The sequence below is a fragment of the Salvelinus namaycush genome, chromosome 4 (assembly GCF_016432855.1).
Source record: "Salvelinus namaycush isolate Seneca chromosome 4, SaNama_1.0, whole genome shotgun sequence".
NCBI lineage: Eukaryota > Metazoa > Chordata > Actinopteri > Salmoniformes > Salmonidae > Salvelinus > Salvelinus namaycush.
The window spans coordinates 75,469,403-75,490,868 of NC_052310.1; the positions used below are offsets into that span (position 1 = coordinate 75,469,403).

The following is a 21,466-nucleotide window of genomic DNA, read 5'->3' on the forward strand; positions in this document are numbered from 1 at the left end:
TTTTTTTTTTTTTATAAACATACAACGAGCATCAGAACACTGAACGAGAGACCTCGGTTTATCGGTTTATTGTTTTTGTAAAGTTGTGACAGTGTGATTTTATATACTTTTTATTTTAATTTTGGATCCCGCAGCACAGTTGGGCTCAGTTACTGTGAACTCTACTATCTGTCCCGGGTTCCCGCAGATTCCATGTGAAGAGAGAAACACGGAAACCCAGCTAGCCTAGCTGGCAGTCTCAAATGGAGGTCGCTATTGAACGTTTTCAATGCTGCAGGAGCTGTGTTAACTTTGCTTTATTCCGGGACAATGTGGACCGCTCTGACTTTCAATGTAGCAACTGTTTGCTTGCAGAGGACTATAGGTGCAAAGTGGCTACTCTTAGCAAACAAGTAGCGAACCTAAACAAGCTACTGGGGAATCCACGCCCGCCTAGTTTTTCTTTTTCTTCTACCCCAGTAGCCGGACGCCGCTCTGGTCTGGTGGAAGTGTCGCAGGAATCCCTCCCCACAGGGGTCTCCCCTTCCCTGGTGAATGGAGCTCGTAGGATGCTCCTGGATGACTTGGGGGATGTTCCTGTTCTCGACCCAACCAACCAGCCTTGGCAATATGTCAGGACGGAGGTAGGACGGGTTTTATGTCGCTCTGCGTTAAGTCTCTGCCCACCAGAAACGCTGCCTCTGGGTGAGCGGTTAGTTGTTTGTTTATAGCCCGATACAGTTCGTTAAGTGCCAGAGTGGTGTTGGCTTGTGAAGGGATGTAGACAGCTGTGATAATTACGGATGAGAAGGTCTGCAGCTTACCATGAGGTATTCTATATAAGGTGAGCAAAAGCTTGAGATTTCCTTCACACTTGAAGCAGCACACCAATTGTTATTTATGAAAAAACACACTCCCCGTCCTTTTGACTTCCCCGAAGCCGCAGTACGATCCTGCCACTGCATGGAGAATCCACCGAGAACTATGTGCATAGCATCATCATCCAGCCATGTTTCAGTAAGACATAATATATTGCAGTTTTTCAAGTCTCTCTAATAGGAGACACTCGAACTAAGCTCATCCATCTTATTCTCGAGTGACTTGTAACGGCTGCCTTCCCTCTCTTCACTATAAGAGAGGGTGAAACAGGGATCGGCCCAACACGCAGCGTAGCCAGTGCTCAACATGTTTAATTAAACAAAAACAGTGAACACTTACAACGAACAAAATAACAAAATGTGGCAAACCGAAACAGTCCTATCTGGTGCAGAATACAAACACAGAGACAGGAAACAACCACCCACAATCCCCAACACAAAACAAGCCACCTATATATGATTCTCAATCAGGGACAACGATTGACAGCTGTCTCTGATTGAGAACCATATTAGGCTGAACACAGAAACAGACGAACTAGACACACAACATAGAATTCCCACCCAGCTCACGTCCTGACCAACACTAAACAAGCAAAACACATAAGAACTCTGGTCAGGACGTTACAGTACCCCCCCCCCCCCCCTGAGGTGCGGACTCCGAACGCACCCCTAAAACTCAAGGGGAGGGTCTGGGTGGGCATCTGTCCGCGGTGGCGGCTCCGGCGGTGGACGAGGACACCACTCCACCACTGTCTTTGTCCCCCTCCTTAGCGTCCTTTGAGTGGCGACCCTCGCCCACGACCTTGGCCTAAGAATCCTCCCCAAGGCCCCCACATGATTTAGGAGGTAGCTCAGGACAGAGAGGTAGCTCAGGACAGAGAGGTAGCTCAGGACAGAGAGGTAGCTCAGGACAGAGGGGCAACTCCGGACAGAGAGGCAGCTCAGGACGAATGGCAGCTCCGGACTGAATGGCAGCTCCGGACTGAATGGCAGCTCCGGACTGAGTGGCAGCTCCGGACTGAGTGGCAGCTCCGGACTGAGTGGCAGCTCCGGACTGAGTGGCAGCTCATGACTGAGTGGCAGCTCATGACTGAGTGGCAACTCATGACTGTAGGGCAGCTCATGACTGTAGGGCAGCTCACGACTGGAAGGCAGCTCACGACTGGAAGGCAGCTCATGACTGGAGGGCAGCTCATGACTGGAAGGCAGCTCATGACTGGAAGGCAGCTCATGACTGGAGGGCAGCTCTGGCAGCTCCTGACTGGCTGGCGGCTCTGGCGGCTCCTGACTGGCTGGCGGCTCTGGCGGCTCCTGACTGGCTGGCGGCTCTGGCGGCTCCTGACTGGCTGGCGGCTCTGGCGGCTCCTGACTGGCTGGCGGCTCTGGCGGCTCCTGACTGGCTGGCGGCTCTGGCGGCTCCTGACTGGCTGGCGGCTCTGGCGGCTCCTGACTGGCTGGCGGCTCTGGCGGCTCCTGACTGACGGACGGCTCTAGCGGCTCCTGACTGACGGACGGCTCTAATGGCTCGGGACAGACGGGCAGCTCTGAAGGCTCGTGGCAGACGGATGGCTCAGATGGCGCTGGGCAAACGGATGGCTCAGATGGCGCTGGGCAGACGGATGGCTCAGATGGCGCTGGGCAGACAGATGGCTCAGATGGCGCTGGGCAGGCAGGCAGCTCAGACGGCGCTGGGCAGACGAGCAGTGCAGGCAGCTCAGAGGGCGCTGGACAGACGAGCAGTGCAGGCGGCGTTGAGCAGGCAGGGAGTACAGACGGTGCTGGGCAGACGAGCAGTGCAGGCGGCGTTAGGCAGACGGCCGACTCTGACCTGCTGAGGCGCACAGTAGGCCTGGTGCGTGGTGCCGGAACTAGAGGTACTGGGCTGGAGACACGCATCATAGGGAGAGTGCGTGGAGGAGGAACAGGCCTCTGGAGACGCACTGGAAGCCTGGTGCGTGGTGTAGGCACTGGTGGTACTGGGCTGGGGCCACGCACCATAAGGAGAGTGCGGGGTGCTGGAACTGGAGGAAATGGGCTGGGGCGGGAAGGTGGCGCCGGATATACCGGACCGTGCTGGCGTACTGGCTCCCTTGAGCACCGAGCCTGCCCAACCTTACCTGGTTGAATGCTCCCCGTAGCCCGTCCAGTGCGGGGAGGTGGAATAACCCGCACTGGGCTGTGTTGGCGAACCGGGGACACCATGCGTAAGGTTGGTGCCATGTACACCGGCCCGAGGAGACGTACTGGAGGCCAGATATGTAGAGCCGGCTTCATGGCACTTGGCTCAATGCTCAATCTAGCCCGGCCAGTGCGGGGAGGTGGAATAACCCGCACCGGGCTATGCACACGTACAGGAGACACCGTGCGCTCTTCCGCATAACGCGGTGTCTGCCCGTACTCCCGCTCTCCACGGTAAGCATGGGAAGTGGGCGCAGGTCTCCTACCTGACTTCGCCACACTATCCTTTAGCCCCCCCCCAAGAAATTTTGGGGGTTTCTTCACGGGCTTCTTACCGCGTCGTCGTGCTAACCTCATTCGCCGGTATCCCTCTGCACATTGCTCCATCGAATCCCAGGCGGGCTCCGGCACTCTCCCTGGGTCAACCGACCACCTGTCTATTTCCTCCCAAGTGATGTAACCCAGATCCGGCTCCTGCTGCCGAGCTAGCTCCTCGAAACGCCGCCTCTCTGCTTTTGCTGCCTCCAGCTCTGCTTTGGGGCGGCGATACTCCTCTGGCTCTGCCCAGGGTCCTTTTCCATCCAGCTCGTCCTCCCATGTCCATTTCTCCTGGTCCCGCTGCTGCTGCTGCTGCCACTGCTGCCCGTTGCTACGCTGCTTGGTCCGAGATTGGTGGGTGGTTCTGTAACGGCTGCCTTCCCTCTCTTCACTATAAGAGAGGGTGAAACAGGGATCGGCCCAACACGCAGCGTAGCCAGTGCTCAACATGTTTAATTAAACAAAAACAGTGAACACTTACAACGAACAAAATAACAAAATGTGGCAAACCAAAACAGTCCTATCTGGTGCAGAATACAAACACAGAGACAGGAAACAACCACCCACAATCCCCAACACAAAACAAGCCACCTATATATGATTCTCAATCAGGAACAACGATTGACAGCTGTCTCTGATTGAGAACCATATTAGGCTGAACACAGAAACAGACGAACTAGACACACAACATAGAATTCCCACCCAGCACACGTCCTGACCAACACTAAACAAGCAAAACACATAAGAACTCTGGTCAGGACGTTACATGACTGGACATTTGCCAATAGAATGGAGGAGTGAGTCATTCGGTTTTCTCTTTCAATTTTACCAGGACTCCACCTCGTCTCCTGCGTCTACGCCTGCAGTGTTTTGGTAGGCATGGAACAAATGAATATGGTCAGGAATGAACAGTGGAACAGCTGAGTCGCATTTGAAGTGGAAATCGAGGTTAGTAAGTGTCGATCTGATGTCCAGAATTGCTTGGAGGTCATATGTGTTAATAGTATTACCTTTCTGTAAAAAAAAACTAAGATGAACACGATACAAGTCACTATATAGCTAAGTTAGGATGGAACTCATAAGATGTCGCCCTTCTTCGTCGGCGCCATCTTTCCTACTGTATGTGATAATGCCAGCCCTCATAATAAAGGTCAATAATAAGAGCTAGACCAACGACAACATTGTAGAACCCCAGAGGGGAGACTGCTTCTATGTTGTTCAATCATGATAACACTCTACTGAGACGAGAGGCTGTCACGTTCCTGACCTGTTTTTGTTAGTTTTGTATGTGTTAGTTGGTCAGGACGTGAGTTTGGGTGGGCAGTCTATGTTTTCTGTTTCTATGTTGGTTAATGGGTACCTAATATGGCTCTCAATTAGAGGCAGGTGTTTTTCATTTCCTCTGATTGAGAGTCATATTTAGGTAGGTGTTTTCACACTGTTTGTTGTGGGTGGTTGTCTCCTGTGTCTGTGTCTATGTTACACCATACGGGACTGTTTCGTGCGTTCGTCATTTTGTGTAGTCATTTTCCTGTTCGTGAGTTCTTCGTGTTTTATGTAAGTTCGTCGTCCAGGTCTGTCTACTCCGTTTGTTGTTTTTGTTAGTTTATAGTGAAGTTCGTGTTTTCGTCTTTTGCTTTAAATAAATCATATCATTATGTATTCACAACCCGCTGCATCTTGGTCGAATCACTACTCCTCCTCTTCGTATGAAGAGGAGGAGGAACACCGTTACAGAGGCGGAGGTACAGGTGTTTCTAAATAACCAGACAAAAAAAAGACTCTACATTAAAACATAGTATTTTCCTCACCTGCATGGCAGTGTAGGTCGCAAGGCACAGCACAGCCATCAGAGAGCCTTCCATACGACCATGTTCCACTGAGAATGAATCCAATTCAAATACTGCCAAGAAAGTGGAGATGTGGAGGCATATTGTTTCGGAGTCCTTCCCAGACCATAAAATCTTAAAATCTGGTTTTCCACATTGGCAAGGAAAATATTATTTCAAGGTGAAATCCATCTACAGCACTTTGCATCAATATGAAATCACCTATTCCACGTTGTTAAATTAATGTTAAGAATTCACAACATACCAGCGGCATCCAGCAGCAAGGGAGACACTACTTTGGGCTCCTTCAGTGGGTTTCCAGGAAAGACAAGCCATTCCCTCAATGTTTGGGCCCGTCCACCACTGCTGAGAAAAGATGCATGATAAATGACAAGAAATGTATCCAAAGATGTACAATGTATTTCTGTGTACTTCATAGTGAAACATGTTTCATTAAGATGGTGCCTGGTAGTAAAACTGGCAACAAATAACCATGCAGTGTTTTAATAACCATGTAATATTCAACATGCCATATGTCATTTTGTGATAACCATGAAATAATCATCACGCCGTATGTCATTTTGTAATAACCACGTAATAATATACAACACATGGATTTGTAGGTAACTGAATGCCATAGAGGTGTTCTCTGCAAGGTTGACACACAATTGCCTGTGGAGCTATCTCAGCATCCTCCCTGTCTTCAAGTGTATTACTGCATTCCAGCACAAAATCATACAGTACATTGTACACCATAAAACATTCTGCTCACATGTGCTTTTCTTTGTCTGCCTGTAAAGAAAAAACAGGATTCAAAACAAACATAACCATCATATTGTTTGGGCTTTTTAACAATTTACATCTGTTTCTTCCCTGGAGGACGTAAGGCAGGGTTTCCCAAACTGGGGGACAGGGGTGCACATTTTGGTTTTTGCCCTAGCACTACACAGCTGCTTGAAATAATCAACTAATCATCGAGCTTTGATCATTTGAATCAGCTGTGTAGTGTTAGGGCAAAAAATGAAACGTGCAACTCTTGGTGTCCCGAGGACCGGGTTTGGGAAACGCTGCTGTAAGGACTCAAGCAGCTCTTCTTCAGATAACTCTACGAGGAGAGGTGTCACTAATGTCCCATAGTAGCTTTTGACCAGGAAGTAGATAGTACTGTATTCCTTTGTCCAGAACCTCTCATTCTGTTAGAGGCAGAGAGCTAACACCATGGCTTCCCACTCTGGAAAGATTGTTGTTACTGATGAAATCTGCAACAGCATACATTTTCTACCCTTGTGGAGGATGTGGATGTCCTGTAAGCTGCCAGGACATCACTACGCGGCCGCTGCATCTACTGCTCTAGCACCACATCGTTACGAAGGAGACAAGCGAGCAGAGGGAGCTGGAGGGCGTGGGACAGTTTGTCTCTGGAAATCAGCATGTGGTCATGGTGTCTAGACTCAGTTGACTCACAGACAGATAGGGGACTGAGCCAAAGATTATGAAGTCTGTGTCCTGTCCCAGGGTGCCCTACAGTTGTGACGGAGGGCAAAGCTGGCGATCTCATAGTCGTCCTCACGGGCAGAACACCAGGTTTCCTGGCCTAGAGACTTGAGGGCAAAGCGAGAGAAGGTGGCCAGCCCTGAGGGGAGGCAGAACAGCACCCGGCCAGGCTGTTGATGATGGCACTTTAAATGGTGGAACACCCTGGCAACCTTCTCGTTGACCCTCAATTGCCGTTTCACCAACTCTGCCTGTTTGCCTTCTTCCACTACCCAGTCAAAGAAAAACAGAAGTCAGATACCTGCATTCATGAAGGCACCCACAAACTCCTCCAGGCAATGCATTAACTCTTTCCACTGGCCACCATACCAGTCCCTCAGACAGGCCATGCCATCCACCACCAGTGTAGGAGGAGTGGTGCTGCTCCCCTGTTGGTGGCTGTTGACATGCTGCAATGCCATCTCCCTGAGGTCCACAGGTTTCTAGACAACATTTCTCCATGAAATACTGCAAGCCTTTTATACCAACTCATACAAAGACAAATTAAATATATGTTTTAAATAGTGGCTAGGAGCAATACAATACACTGGCTCATACCAGTGAATGTATGTCATGTAATTTAATTAATAACTGACTAAATAGGTTAAATGCTCACAGAATATTCAGAAAAATAGTTTCAAAGTGCACTGAGTGTGACTCTCTGGCCATGCTTTACAGGGAGACGTATTCTAGCTATTGCAACAGAATGTTTGAACTGTTTAATAATAAGAACTAAGCCTAGGGCCTAGGCTATGATTCAGGTTGGCTGCTAAATAGCCTAAAAGTTGTCACACTTCATACCCTAATAATTTGTTGAACGTTTGAAAATAAAGTTGGAGAAAGAGTTCAATAGTGAAGTAGAAAAAGTAGATTTCAGCCTACTGCTGTTGAGAAATAGATCATCCAGGTGCATAATACTGTGCACACAAAGCTTTATCTTCTATTGTGGCCGTGACTAGAAAAGTGTGAATAGGTTGGAGCATACGCAGGCTGTCACCACAGGTGCCTACATCTGGTCATCTCTGGGCAGATGCTCCCAGGGACCTGGGGAGCCATTCTAAAGGGGCACCGCCCCGTTAAATCCTCCATTCAGTGGGATGGCGTTGTGCCGTAATTCAGATTGCCTTGCTCTGGAATTGGGGGTGAGGGGCTCATAATGACGGTCTGATGGTATCCTAGCACTGGAGCTCATCCCCAAGGTGAAATAGTGAAGATGGTTTTATGGGGGTAGGGATGAAGTTTGCTAAAAACTAAAAGCTCTTACATAAAAAATAATCTGCCAATCTGTGCTAAAGCAATCTTGCATATGCCAGACGCTTCAGACCTTTAGTTATTGGGAAGAGGGTTCCAAAGAATTCACATCAGCAGCTACTCTGAATCAAAAAAGGCTGGAGCATACAAAATTATTCTCAACGATCTTTCAATTTAATGGAGTGAATTAGACCTTTTCCAGCCTACCTTAAACTATAGGTCTAATCCAATGAATCGTGGATTTTCTTAGGATATTATGCCTATAGGTTATGTAGGCATATGGCCTTCTTCTTGTTATTGCCGTTTGGATCACCTCTAACTTTTTATTGATTTTTTCCAACCCCCTCTAGGACCCAAGCTTGACACACAGGGAAAAAGACACCCAAAACAGAAGCAGATGTTCTCCATAAAGCACGCGACTGCCTTCCACTCTGCTAAAGAATTATAGAGGCTCAGCAGTAAACCCCGTCCTGAAGAATGCACACAAATACACGCACGCGCGCACACACACGCAAAGTTACTCCAATATCCCCCCATGACCCCAACAACATACAGGGCACAAAGAACGGCCTCTTTGAAATGGGTCCTTGTTCACTCACAGAGCAGCTGGCCGGAGTAATCGGACTTCTTGAAGACAAATGAATCTCGTCTCGTTCATAGGATCACAGGTAATCACACGGGTATTGTCATTAAAATAGGGGCAGGGCCAAAGCGAGCAGATGATTTGCTATCGAGTTTCTGTCGTCATGTGGTGAGGCTGCACTGCTGATATCCATCATCTGGAGGCAGGCATTCGAGCCACGCGACAGATTCTTTATAATTGTAATCAGCACGATTACAGCACAATTACTTTGCAGCATCACACAGGAGGCCGACGAGAAACTCATTGTCCTAAAATAAATCTACGTGGAGATTCAGCGCGCTAAACAAGCTCCGTCCTCTGTCTGAACTCCAGTCCAGTTATATCACTGAGGGAAACGATGGCCTGCATGTCTATTTGGCAAAGCAAAAAGTTAGACATGTACGTTATGTTCACTGGTGTCTGTTTTTTTAAAACATGTATTTATTATTTACAACTAATAACATATTTATTCAACACAGTTATAACAGCAGGTCATAATATTGATGACTTTGAATATTGATCCAAATGAACAATTGCGCATACCGCGGTAGGCTACTTAAAATTAGGTCGAATTTTAGTGAATGGTAACGTAGGCTATACGCCTGAGTTGCTATCTATCTGGTCGTATGGTGTGATGTTCACAGTGTTTATGTTCCCACGAGCAATCTATCCGAAAAACTTACATTTTGGCTTCCCTAACCATATGGTCAGCATCATACCGTTGCAGTCTCTTTAACATGCTTCCAGTCCAATTTGGATGAAGATTGTGCAATATGTACAGAACCGCAGAGACATGCAGTTGAGGTTGGGGGGGAAACGCCATTTGGTGTGGAGCAGATGGTTGGCTTGGGAGGCTGTCCGCGTCTAAAGGCGTGTCGTGCCCTTCAGATAAAATCCCCAAGGGCTTCCCCTTGTATTCAAAATCAATGAAAATTAAAGCGCAAAGAAAAGATGAATAGTCAGACCTCGAGTCTCTCTTTTGTTCAATGGAGCTACTGGTGGGCAGGAGTTAAAGTACAACAGCCCCTTATAGAAACACTTAAGTTAAACAGTCTCCCCATAGTCCACCTTCGGAATGAAGGGGGAGTTCGAAGAAGAAGCTTTATGCTTGATTTAGCCAAAACAGAATCTCGAGGCATACATTTTGTTTGAAAATAATACGTGTAATGATCATGATTCTGAAGGATTTCACCATGCCTTTCAGTTATGCTTTGCTGCCATAATCGATAAATGAATGCCACGTCAATAAAATAAATGCCTGATAGTGCAGCGTAGGCCTGCCTATATGTTGATAGAAGGGTTGGGAGAAGAGGTGATCGCGTAAACCTCAAGCACGCGGAATTACGTACAGAGCAAAAACCTGCAAAACTGTAGAGGCACATCCTTCGGATTACTGCATTGAGTGTATTGAAGAATCAACTGGTTAAATACAACACGGATCTTCGAATACATATGGCCATGTAAACACATGCATAATGGTATTAGTCATAGTGTTGAAATGTTCTCTCCGCCTTTTCCTTTGGGTACAAAGGTAGGCACCTATTCCATATCTTTATTTGGAAGTGTCATATCTTGACCATTATAATGATTCTAAACATAAAAACATCACTCAGACATTACATCGGCTACACACAATGTCTTAGTAAACCCAAGAGTAGACTAAAACACACGAGGAAAAACGTTGCGTAAATGCGCATGGGATCAATGCTTTTCTTGTTTTGGAACGCCGCTCAAAAATTCAAATGTCGTTGCTGCCACCCGCCAAAAATTGAAATTCCGTTTCAATTAGCGTCCTAATTAAGACCACCCGACCCACCCTCACACACACACACACACACACACACACAGTTTAAGTGTCACCAGAGAGGCAGAGTAATCAGCTTAGAACCACCAGTACAAATGATGTCCTCTTTCACAGGACACAAATATGTTTCTAAAAGTTTCACCAATGAAAAAGATTGGACAGTTTACCAAATGTTATAGGCTAGTTTAAAAATCTCTGTTGTTGGTTAATATTGAAATAACTAAACAACTGTTGACTTTTTTCTGGAATAGCAAACTACGCGTTTTTCTTTAAACTGAGGACATTGTTGTAGGGACGGCAGCGTGCGCCGAGGGGAGCTCTTTCTCCCTAGTACATTGTGGAGAGAGCAGGTGCTGCTGCCTGAATTACCATACAGCTGAGAGCAACAAAGAAGAAACGTATTCTTTCCCTGGCCCGCACAATAACAAAGTGCCTTAATGACAGCCATGCAAACGACCCACCAGCTCAGTTTTTACTGCCCAGCATACAAGAATGTAAAATGTTAAATCTATACATATATACCTAAAGTCAACACAATATTTACATTTGTAAAAAAAAAAAAAAAAAAAAATACAAGAAAAAAAGCATCCACTTGACCTGTTGATGTGTAAAGTTGTCAAAACTCATAATTAACAAAAGAAAGTATATGTTTTTGTAAATTTCATTGAATTATATCAAGATAATATCCTTTGGTTTTTGGCAAGATTTTCCAAGAGCTATGTGAAAACCTATTTATAAGTTATTGATTTTCCATTTTGATTCAATTTAAATTCATGTTGACCATTAGTTTTATATTGTGATTAAATACATGAATTGTTGTTTTAAAAAATGAAATAACAAGTTAAGTTTAGGAATAAAGGGTGATGTTGAAAAGCTAAAGAATGAAAAATAGTCTTACATTGGATTACGCGTGGAAGATGTAGGCCTATTTGCGTACTGTAGCCTACATGGGTTTTACAATGCGGATATGTTATGTGATGTAATTTGAGGTTTATATCAGAGAGATGTAAAGGATTCTTGAAGTGAAAATTTTGTTGGAATCTAAATGAGAATGTTTTGTTTTGTGCCATGGGGAAGGGTTGTACATTTTACGGCTCAATGACCATTTGGCGATATTTTGAGAGGGAGGTTTTGAAAAGTGTTCCTTTGTGACAGCTCGAGACAGATTGGGGAGTAGACTAGCTCATTTACATCTCATTACCGTAGCAGCGCAGTCTGTATATAACTGGCGGCAGGCTGGCTGGGACGTCAGACACACGCATAGTTACATAGGGCGAAGATCTGAGAAAGCCTTGGGGAAGTGTTTGGATTGTTTTGGATCAGTACATTTTTTTTTTTATCATTGTCAATCAAGGGGAAATAAACAAAACACAAGCAGCCTTAAAACTGGGTTGTCTCATTTGCACCCTCAAGTCTGAAGCTGTGCAGAACTGCAATATCTAATAACTGGATCGGTATTAACACCTTGGCACGGAATTTCGAGTTCATTCCCCATTTTTTCGTTGGGATTTTTCGTCACCGGCACCACTGCTGAGGATTACATTGTATTGTAAACTTTGTTCATGAAGTCACACTGAGAAGCATCGAGATAAACTCCAGTTCCATTCAAGACGTCTGAAGACCGTACGGATTTTTAAGTGGGACTTTTGATTACGGAAAATAACTTTCTCGATGATTTTCTGAGCTGGGTTAAACATCAATTGCCCTGGCTCGTGGACATTTTACTATTTATTGAATATCCTCAGCACAATGGGACGCCAGTCGCTTGTGATAGCTGTCATCCTTTGTGTCTTGATATGCCAGGTATTGCGAATTTGACTCTCTTTTGAATTGATTTGTAATTTAAGTGTATTCATTAGTCATGTGTAGGCTACATATCAAAAACATAATAGAATACAACCTTCATGTTTTAATTGTGTTTTTACAGGGTTTTTGTTCAGGGGTTTTCGAGTTGAAGTTGCAAGAGTTTCTCAACAAGAAAGGAGTGTCAGGCAATACAAACTGCTGCAAAGGAGCCTCTGGGATTCAGCAGTGTGAATGCAAAACGTTTTTTAGAATCTGCTTGAAGCATTATCAAGTTAATGTATCACCGGAACCCCCTTGTACCTATGGTGGTGCGATGACTCCTGTCCTCGGATCAAACTCCTTCCAAGTGCCGGAAACAACTGCAGAAGCATTCGCCAACCCTATTCCGTTTTCTTTTGGATTCACGTGGCCGGTGAGTATTTAAACACAGCGTTGTCAAATTATACAATCTTGGTCAGCATGCTCAAGGTTCGCCACTTATGGGGCTTTGACAATGTCATTAACGGTCATAGTGAGATGTAGCATATCCCAGGACAGGAGGGGGACTAAGGCACGTTAAACAAATGCTATCAGGGTGGGAAACTTCACATCCTCATAGTTGGAGTATAATTGGCATCTCTGCATGAAACTTCGAGTAAATGGGGAAGTGGTGGAATTAAGTTTGAAGCCTAAAGGTGGCACACCTCTATCAGGCCAAACAGAAGCCTAACGGTGGCTCACCTCTATCAGGCCTAACAGAAGCCTAATGGTGGCTCACCTCTATCAGGCCAAACAGAAGCCTAACGGTGGCTCACCTCTATCAGGCCCAACAGAAGCCTAACGGTGGCTCACCTCTATCAGGCCCAACAGAAGCCTAACGGTGGCTCACCTCTATCAGGCCAAACAGAAGCCTAACGGTGGCTCACCTCTATCAGGCCCAACAGAAGCCTAACGGTGGCTCACCTCTATCAGGCCCAACAGAAGCCTAACGGTGGCTCACCTCTATCAGGCCTAACAGAAGCCTAACGGTGGCTCACCTCTATCAGGCCTAACAGAAGCCTAACGGTGGCTCACCTCTATCAGGCCAAACAGAAGCCTAACGGTGGCTCACCTCTATCAGGCCTAACAGAAGCCTAACGGTGGCTCACCTCTATCAGGCCAAACAGAAGCCTAACGGTGGCTCACCTCTATCAGGCCAAACAGAAGCCTAACGGTGGCTCACCTCTATCAGGCCAAACAGAAGCCTAACGGTGGCTCACCTCTATCAGGCCCAACAGAAGCCTAACGGTGGCACACCTCTATCAGGCCAAACAGAAGCCTAACGGTGGCTCACCTCTATCAGGCCTAACAGAAGCCTAACGGTGGCTCACCTCTATCAGGCCAAACAGAAGCCTAACGGTGGCTCACCTCTATCAGGCCCAACAGAAGCCTAACGGTGGCTCACCTCTATCAGGCCCAACAGAAGCCTAACGGTGGCTCACCTCTATCAGGCCCAACAGAAGCCTAACGGTGGCTCACCTCTATCAGGCCCAACAGAAGCCTAACGGTGGCTCACCTCTATCAGGCCCAACAGAAGCCTAACGGTGGCTCACCTCTATCAGGCCTAACAGAAGCCTAACGGTGGCTCACCTCTATCAGGCCTAACAGAAGCCTAACGGTGGCTCACCTCTATCAGGCCTAACAGAAGCCTAACGGTGGCTCACCTCTATCAGGCCTAACAGAAGCCTAACGGTGGCTCACCTCTATCAGGCCTAACAGAAGCCTAACGGTGGCTCACCTCTATCAGGCCAAACAGAAGCCTAACGGTGGCTCACCTCTATCAGGCCAAACAGAAGCCTAACGGTGGCTCACCTCTATCAGGCCCAACAGAAGCCTAACGGTGGCTCACCTCTATCAGGCCCAACAGAAGCCTAACGGTGGCTCACCTCTATCAGGCCTAACAGAAGCCTAACGGTGGCTCACCTCTATCAGGCCTAACAGAAGCCTAACGGTGGCTCACCTCTATCAGGCCTAACAGAAGCCTAACGGTGGCTCACCTCTATCAGGCCAAACAGAAGCCTAACGGTGGCTCACCTCTATCAGGCCTAACAGAAGCCTAACGGTGGCTCACCTCTATCAGGCCAAACAGAAGCCTAACGGTGGCTCACCTCTATCAGGCCAAACAGAAGCCTAACGGTGGCTCACCTCTATCAAGCCCAACAGAAGCCTAACGGTGGCTCACCTCTATCAGGCCAAACAGAAGCCTAACGGTGGCTCACCTCTATCAGGCCTAACAGAAGCCTAACGGTGGCTCACCTCTATCAGGCCTAACAGAAGCCTAACGGTGGCTCACCTCTATCAGGCCTAACAGAAGCCTAACGGGCTATGGCGTGGCTCACCTCTATCAGGCCTAACAGAAGCCTAACGGTGGCTCACCTCTATCAGGCCAAACAGAAGCCTAACGGTGGCTCACCTCTATCAGGCCTAACAGAAGCCTAACGGTGGCTCACCTCTATCAAGCCCAACAGAAGCCTAACGGTGGCTCACCTCTATCAGGCCAAACAGAAGCCTAACGGTGGCTCACCTCTATCAGGCCCAACAGAAGCCTAACGGTGGCTCACCTCTATCAGGCCAAACAGAAGCCTAACGGTGGCTCACCTCTATCAGGCCTAACAGAAGCCTAACGGTGGCTCACCTCTATCAGGCCAAACAGAAGCCTAACGGTGGCTCACCTCTATCAGGCCCAACAGAAGCCTAACGGTGGCTCACCTCTATCAGGCCTAACAGAAGCCTAACGGTGGCTCACCTCTATCAGGCCTAACAGAAGCCTAACGGTGGCTCACCTCTATCAGGCCCAACAGAAGCCTAACGGTGGCTCACCTCTATCAAGCCCAACAGAAGCCTAACGGTGGCTCACCTCTATCAGGCCTAACAGAAGCCTAACGGTGGCTCACCTCTATCAGACCTAACAGAAGCCTAACGGTGGCTCACCTCTATCAGGCCTAACAGAAGCCTAACGGTGGCTCACCTCTATCAGGCCCAACAGAAGCCTAACGGTGGCTCACCTCTATCAGGCCCAACAGAAGCCTAACGGTGGCTCACCTCTATCAGGCCAAACAGAAGCCTAACGGTGGCTCACCTCTATCAGGCCCAACAGAAGCCTAACGGTGGCTCACCTCTATCAGGCCCAACAGAAGCCTAACGGTGGCTCACCTCTATCAGGCCCAACAGAAGCCTAACGGTGGCACACCTCTATCAGGCCTAACAGAAGCCTAACGGTGGCTCACTATCAGGCCTAACAGAAGCCTAACGGTGGCTCACCTCTATCAGGCCTAACAGAAGCCTAACGGTGGCTCACCTCTATCAGGCCTAACAGAAGCCTAACGGTGGCTCACCTCTATCAGGCCTAACAGAAGCCTAACGGTGGCTCACCTCTATCAGGCCCAACAGAAGCCTAACGGTGGCTCACCTCTATCAGGCCTAACAGAAGCCTAACGGTGGCTCACCTCTATCAGGCCAAACAGAAGCCTAACGGTGGCTCACCTCTATCAGGCCCAACAGAAGCCTAACGGTGGCTCACCTCTATCAGGCCCAACAGAAGCCTAACGGTGGCTCACCTCTATCAGGCCCAACAGAAGCCTAACGGTGGCTCACCTCTATCAGGCCAAACAGAAGCCTAACGGTGGCTCACCTCTATCAGGCCCAACAGAAGCCTAACGGTGGCTCACCTCTATCAGGCCTAACAGAAGCCTAACGGTGGCTCACCTCTATCAGGCCTAACAGAAGCCTAACGGTGGCTCACCTCTATCAGGCCTAACAGAAGCCTAACGGTGGCTCATCTCTATCAGGCCTAACAGAAGCCTAACGGTGGCTCACCTCTATCAGGCCTAACAGAAGCCTAACGGTGGCTCACCTCTATCAGGCCTAACAGAAGCCTAACGGTGGCTCACCTCTATCAGGCCTAACAGAAGCCTAACGGTGGCTCACCTCTATCAGGCCTAACAGAAGCCTAACGGTGGCTCACCTCTATCAGACCTAACAGAAGCCTAACGGTGGCTCACCTCTATCAGACCTAACAGCCCAATGTTTATGGCCTGTGGGGCCTCAGCACCTTCTAACCCTTTGGCACAGTTGTTCATTATTATAATTGTTTCTTCTTTTTTTTCAACAGGGGACATTCTCTCTCATCATTGAGGCCCTACACACGGATTCTGACAATGATCTTTCAACAGGTAAATTCGATACAGAGCAACAGGTCACCAAACAAAACTATTAATTGTAAATATTTATCGGGATATATGTACTAATTCCTGTATTCACAATTTTCAGATAACCCTGAAGGTCTGATCAGTCTCTTCACCACTCAGAAGCATCTGACAGTGGGCGATGAGTGGTCCTCTGATTTACAGACTAGTGGAAGAACAGAGCTGAAGTACTCCTACCGATTTGTTTGTGATGAGCATTACTACGGGGAGGGCTGTTCTGTTTTCTGCCGTCCACGAGATGATGCCTTCGGTCACTTCACCTGCGGGGACCGTGGCGAGATCATCTGCAACTCAGGATGGAAGGGAACCTACTGCACAGAACGTAAGTAGGCTGCATCCTCCTTACTTCTGCTTTGCCCATACTAACTTTTGTTGTTCCGTTTTTCTTTTACAAAAGTATGAATGTGGTTAATTTGCAGTCATTAGTCAGAATAAATCATGCGTTATTACCAAATAGTTTCACTTATCAAAAATGTGGGTTGCACTGTTTAGGCAAATTTAAATAAGAGAAGTTTGCCGAATATTCACACGCAAGCCATAGATTAAATGTAATGCCTGATTGGCTACTTGGCAGTGCACTTGGCGTTGATTGGCTTAGTGAGGTATTGTTGGAAGCGGGCAGCTGCTGAGTGAGAGTAGACAATGGACCAGCTGTCCTGCACTGGCACAATGTACACCAGCTGTCCTACACTGGCACCACGTACACCAGCAGTCCTGCACTGGCACCACGTACACCAGCTGTCCTGCACTGGCACCACGTACACCAGCTGTCCTGCACTGGCACCACGTACACCAGCTGTCCTGCACTGGCACCACGTACACCAGCTGTCCTGCATTGGCACCACGTACACCAGCTGTCCTGCATTGGCACCACGTACACCAGCTGTCCTGCACTGGCACCACGTACACCAGCTGTCCTGCATTGGCACCACGTACACCAGCTGTCCACATTGTATCTGCACAGACTCAGGGACATTAAGGGGAGGGGCTGTATAAGCAGAAAGAAAAAAGGGATTACTGACCCATGGTTATGGTTAACCCTAACCCTTCTGTCCCATAGTTATGGTTAACCCTAACCCGTATGTCCCATAGTTATGGTTAACCCTAACCCTTATGTCCCATAGTTATGGTTAACCCTAACCCGTATGTCCCATAGTTATGGTTAACTCTAACCCTTCTGTCCCATAGTTATGGTTAACTCTAACCCTTCTGTCCCATAGTTATGGTTAACCCTAACCCTTCTGTCCCATAGTTATGGTTAACCCTAACCCGTATGTCCCATAGTTATGGTTAACCCTAACCCTTCTGTCCCATAGTTATGGTTAACCCTAACCCGTATGTCCCATAGTTATGGTTAACCCTAACCCTTATGTCCCATAGTTATGGTTAACCCTAACCCGTATGTCCCATAGTTATGGTTAACTCTAACCCTTATGTCCCATAGTTATGGTTAACTCTAACCCTTCTGTCCCATAGTTATGGTTAACCCTAACCCTTATGTCCCATGGTTATGGTTAACCCTAACCCTTCTGACCCATAGTTATGGTTAACCCTAACCCTTCTGACCCATAGTTATGGTTAACCCTAACCCTTCTGTCCCATGGTTATGGTTAACCCTAACCCTTCTGTCCCATGGTTATGGTTAACCCTAACCCTTCTGTCCCATGGTTATGGTTAACTCTAACCCTTCTGTCCCATTGTTATGGTTAACCCTAACCCTTCTGACCCATAGTTATGGTTAACCCTAACCCTTCTGTCCCATTGTTATGGTTAACCCTAACCCTTCTGTCCCATGGTTATGGTTAACTCTAACCCTTCTGTCCCATTGTTATGGTTAACCCTAACCCTTCTGTCCCATGGTTATGGTTAACCCTAACCCTTCTGACCCATAGTTATGGTTAACCCTAACCCTTCTGACCCATAGTTATGGTTAACCCTAACCCTTCTGACCCATAGTTATGGTTAACCCTAACCCTTCTGACCCATAGTTATGGTTAACCCTAACCCTTCTGTCCCATGGTTATGGTTAACCCTAACCCTTCTGTCCCATGGTTATGGTTAACCCTAACCCTTCTGTCCCATGGTTATGGTTAACCCTAACCCTTCTGACCCATAGTTATGGTTAACCCTAACCCTTCTGACCCATAGTTATGGTTAACCCTAACCCTTCTGACCCATAGTTATGGTTAACCCTAACCCTTCTGACCCATAGTTATGGTTAACCCTAACCCTTCTGACCCATAGTTATGGTTAACCCTAACCCTTCTGACCCATAGTTATGGTTAACCCTAACCCTTCTGACCCATAGTTAGCCGAAAAAGAAGCCTTTGTATAGGCAGCAACTGTGTTAAGCAGAATTTTGGTCCCCTGGTGACAAGTGGAGCATATTTTCTAGGTAACGGCTAATGGGGCCACCAGCCCACTGAAATTAATGAACCAGTGTTTACTGAAAGGGCCCATCTGAAAGTAAGCTCTGCTGGTATAAACACATGTTCCAATGAGTTAGATTCCTGTGATTCACTTGTGATGGTCTATCTCATTGCAGCAATCTGTCTTCCTGGTTGTGGCGAGGAGCACGGGTTCTGTGACAAGCCTGGTGAATGCAAGTAAGTCTCAGTGATTTGTCCATCTTCTGTCTGGTTTAAACACCAGTCAACAGGATCACCGTTTGGTATAGTTTCATATATGCTAGATATCTAACTATGAGCATTGTGTGTGGTTACAGGTGTAGAGTTGGCTTCAGTGGGCGTTACTGTGATGACTGCATCCGCTATCCAGGGTGTCTTCATGGCACCTGCCAGCAGCCGTGGCAGTGTAGCTGCCTGGAGGGGTGGGGTGGCCTTTTCTGCAACCAAGGTGAGTTCTGTTTATCTCCCATATGCAACTGACTAGTGCTCATCTGTCCTTCTCCACCAGATCCAGACTGTGCTGGTGTTGAGATAACATACAGTATCCCCACTGTGTTCTCTAAGCCACCATGCCAATCATACAGTATCCCCACTATGTTATCTAAGCCACCATACCAATCAGGTTCAGAGAATAGGGCACATCTTGGCCTTAAAACAAGTCATAAAAACATCCTCGATATCACTGTACATTAACTCTCAGAAGACTAATCCACATGTGCCATTGTCTGTTTCAGATCTCAACTACTGCACACACCACAAGCCCTGCATGAATGGAGCCACTTGTACCAATACTGGCCAGGGTAGCTACACCTGCTCCTGTAAACCCGGCTTCACTGGGGCCAGCTGTGAGATTGAGGTTAATGAATGTTCCGACAACCCCTGCCAAAATGGGGGAAGCTGCACTGTAAGTATTTTTTTTTGAGCTGCCCCTCATTAGTTACATTAGAAATGATTTCTCAGTGATGTAGTGTCACATAGTGTGTGGTGCTGTCATGCTAGAGCTGGCAGGCATTCCTCATGGTGAATGTAGCATAACAAATTAATAACAAGTCATTAAGGAGTTGTAACTTTTGCTTAGCAAGTGCTTTGTCTCGCCTCTGACAGGATTTAGAAAACACATACACATGTGCCTGCCCCCCAGGCTTCTATGGCAACAGCTGTGAGCTCAGTGCCATGACCTGTGCCGATGGGCCTTGCTTTAACGGCGGACGCTGTGCTGACAACCCAGAGGGAGGATACTACTGCCAGTGTCCTCTCGGCTATGCCGGATTCAACTGTGAGAAGAAGATCGACCACTGCACCTCCAACCCATGCTCCAACGGTAAGCTGAAACAAAGTTCTCTAGTTCTGTGTTTACCAGTTTAACCTTTCTATTCAAAGTCTGAGGACATGAATGAATACTGGAACAGATGGTTTAACATGACTTTTTAATGTCTCCAGGTGCCCAGTGTATGGACCTAGTGAACTCCTACATGTGCCAGTGCCCTGAGGGCTTCTCCGGAGCCAACTGCGAAGACAACATTGACGAGTGCGCCAACTACCCCTGCCAGAATGGTGGCACATGCTTGGATGGCATGAATGATTACACCTGCACCTGCCCACCTGGATACACCGGCAAGAACTGCAGCTCGACTATCAGAAAATGTGAGCACAATCCCTGCCACAACGGAGCCACCTGCCACGAGAGGAATAATCGCTATGTGTGCGCCTGTGTGCCAGGCTACGGCGGCCATAACTGCCAGTTCCTCCTGCCGGAGCACCCCCAGGGACAACCCGGGTTGGAAGGAGCTGGTAAGAGATACTCTGATGAAGAGGACCAAGGCACATTCCCCTGGACCGCAGTGTGTGCTGGGATTATCCTGGCGCTGCTGCTGCTGGTGGCCTGTGCCGTGCTGATGGTTTACATCCGGGTCAAGGTGCAGCAGAGGAGTCAGCAGGGAGACACCCACAGTGAGAGTGAGACCATGAACAACCTGGCCAACAACTGTCAACGGCCTGACAAGGACCTATCTGTCAGCGTGATCGGCACGACAGGGGTCAAGAACACCAATAAGAAAGTGGACTTTCACTCGGACAATGCTGGAGGAGAGCAGAATGGCTACAAGTCCCGATGCTCGTCAACGGATTATAATCTGGTGCATGAGCTGAAGCCAGAAGATGTGTTGAAAGAGGACCAAGAAAAGAGTGAAGCAAAGTGTTCCGAATCAAATTGTTCTGAATCTTTTTGTTCCGACAGTGAGTTTGAAGAGAAACACAGAAAACGTTTAAAGAGGTGAATATCTACACATTTAGATATAAATGATGTGCCACATATGGGAGTAGTCATGCTTGTGTCTGAAGAGTGAATGTTGATGTTAATGTATTTATTTTTCTTGTGTTCTCAGTGACGCCTCAGAAAATAAACGTCCAGAGGAGTCGATGTGCAACGAAGCATCGATTTGCAACAACACAAAGTACCAGTCAGTCTACGTCATATCAGACGAGAAAGATGAATGTATCATTGCAACTGAGGTGAGTTGATTTTCCTCTTTTTCACTGCTGATGAAATCTCTTTGCAGTTTGCATATTTACTTTTCACTGGTTTGCGAATAGCCAAATACTCTGAAACTAAAGCATCTTTGCCTCTTGTCTTCCCCA

At 47.5% G+C, this 21,466-nt stretch overlaps 1 protein-coding gene and 1 pseudogene across 1 annotated transcript in view; one reads left to right on the top strand and one right to left on the bottom strand.

The window, feature by feature from the left end:
• Nucleotides 1–6,277: 6,277 nt before the first annotated feature.
• LOC120046002 lies at nt 6,278–7,771 on the bottom strand (annotated as a pseudogene).
• A 4,370-nt stretch (nt 7,772–12,141) lies between these two features.
• The window catches only part of LOC120046003 (delta-like protein D), a 31,141-nt gene continuing 21,816 nt past the window's right edge, over nt 12,142–21,466 (top strand). The window contains exons 1-10 of the mRNA XM_038990918.1: nt 12,142–12,195; nt 12,320–12,610; nt 16,328–16,388; nt 16,486–16,743; nt 18,967–19,027; nt 19,147–19,277; nt 19,564–19,733; nt 19,934–20,150; nt 20,270–21,101; nt 21,214–21,340. Coding sequence (XP_038846846.1) covers nt 12,142–12,195; nt 12,320–12,610; nt 16,328–16,388; nt 16,486–16,743; nt 18,967–19,027; nt 19,147–19,277; nt 19,564–19,733; nt 19,934–20,150; nt 20,270–21,101; nt 21,214–21,340 — 2,202 coding nt within the window. The remainder of the gene's footprint in view (nt 12,196–12,319; nt 12,611–16,327; nt 16,389–16,485; nt 16,744–18,966; nt 19,028–19,146; nt 19,278–19,563; nt 19,734–19,933; nt 20,151–20,269; nt 21,102–21,213; nt 21,341–21,466) is intronic.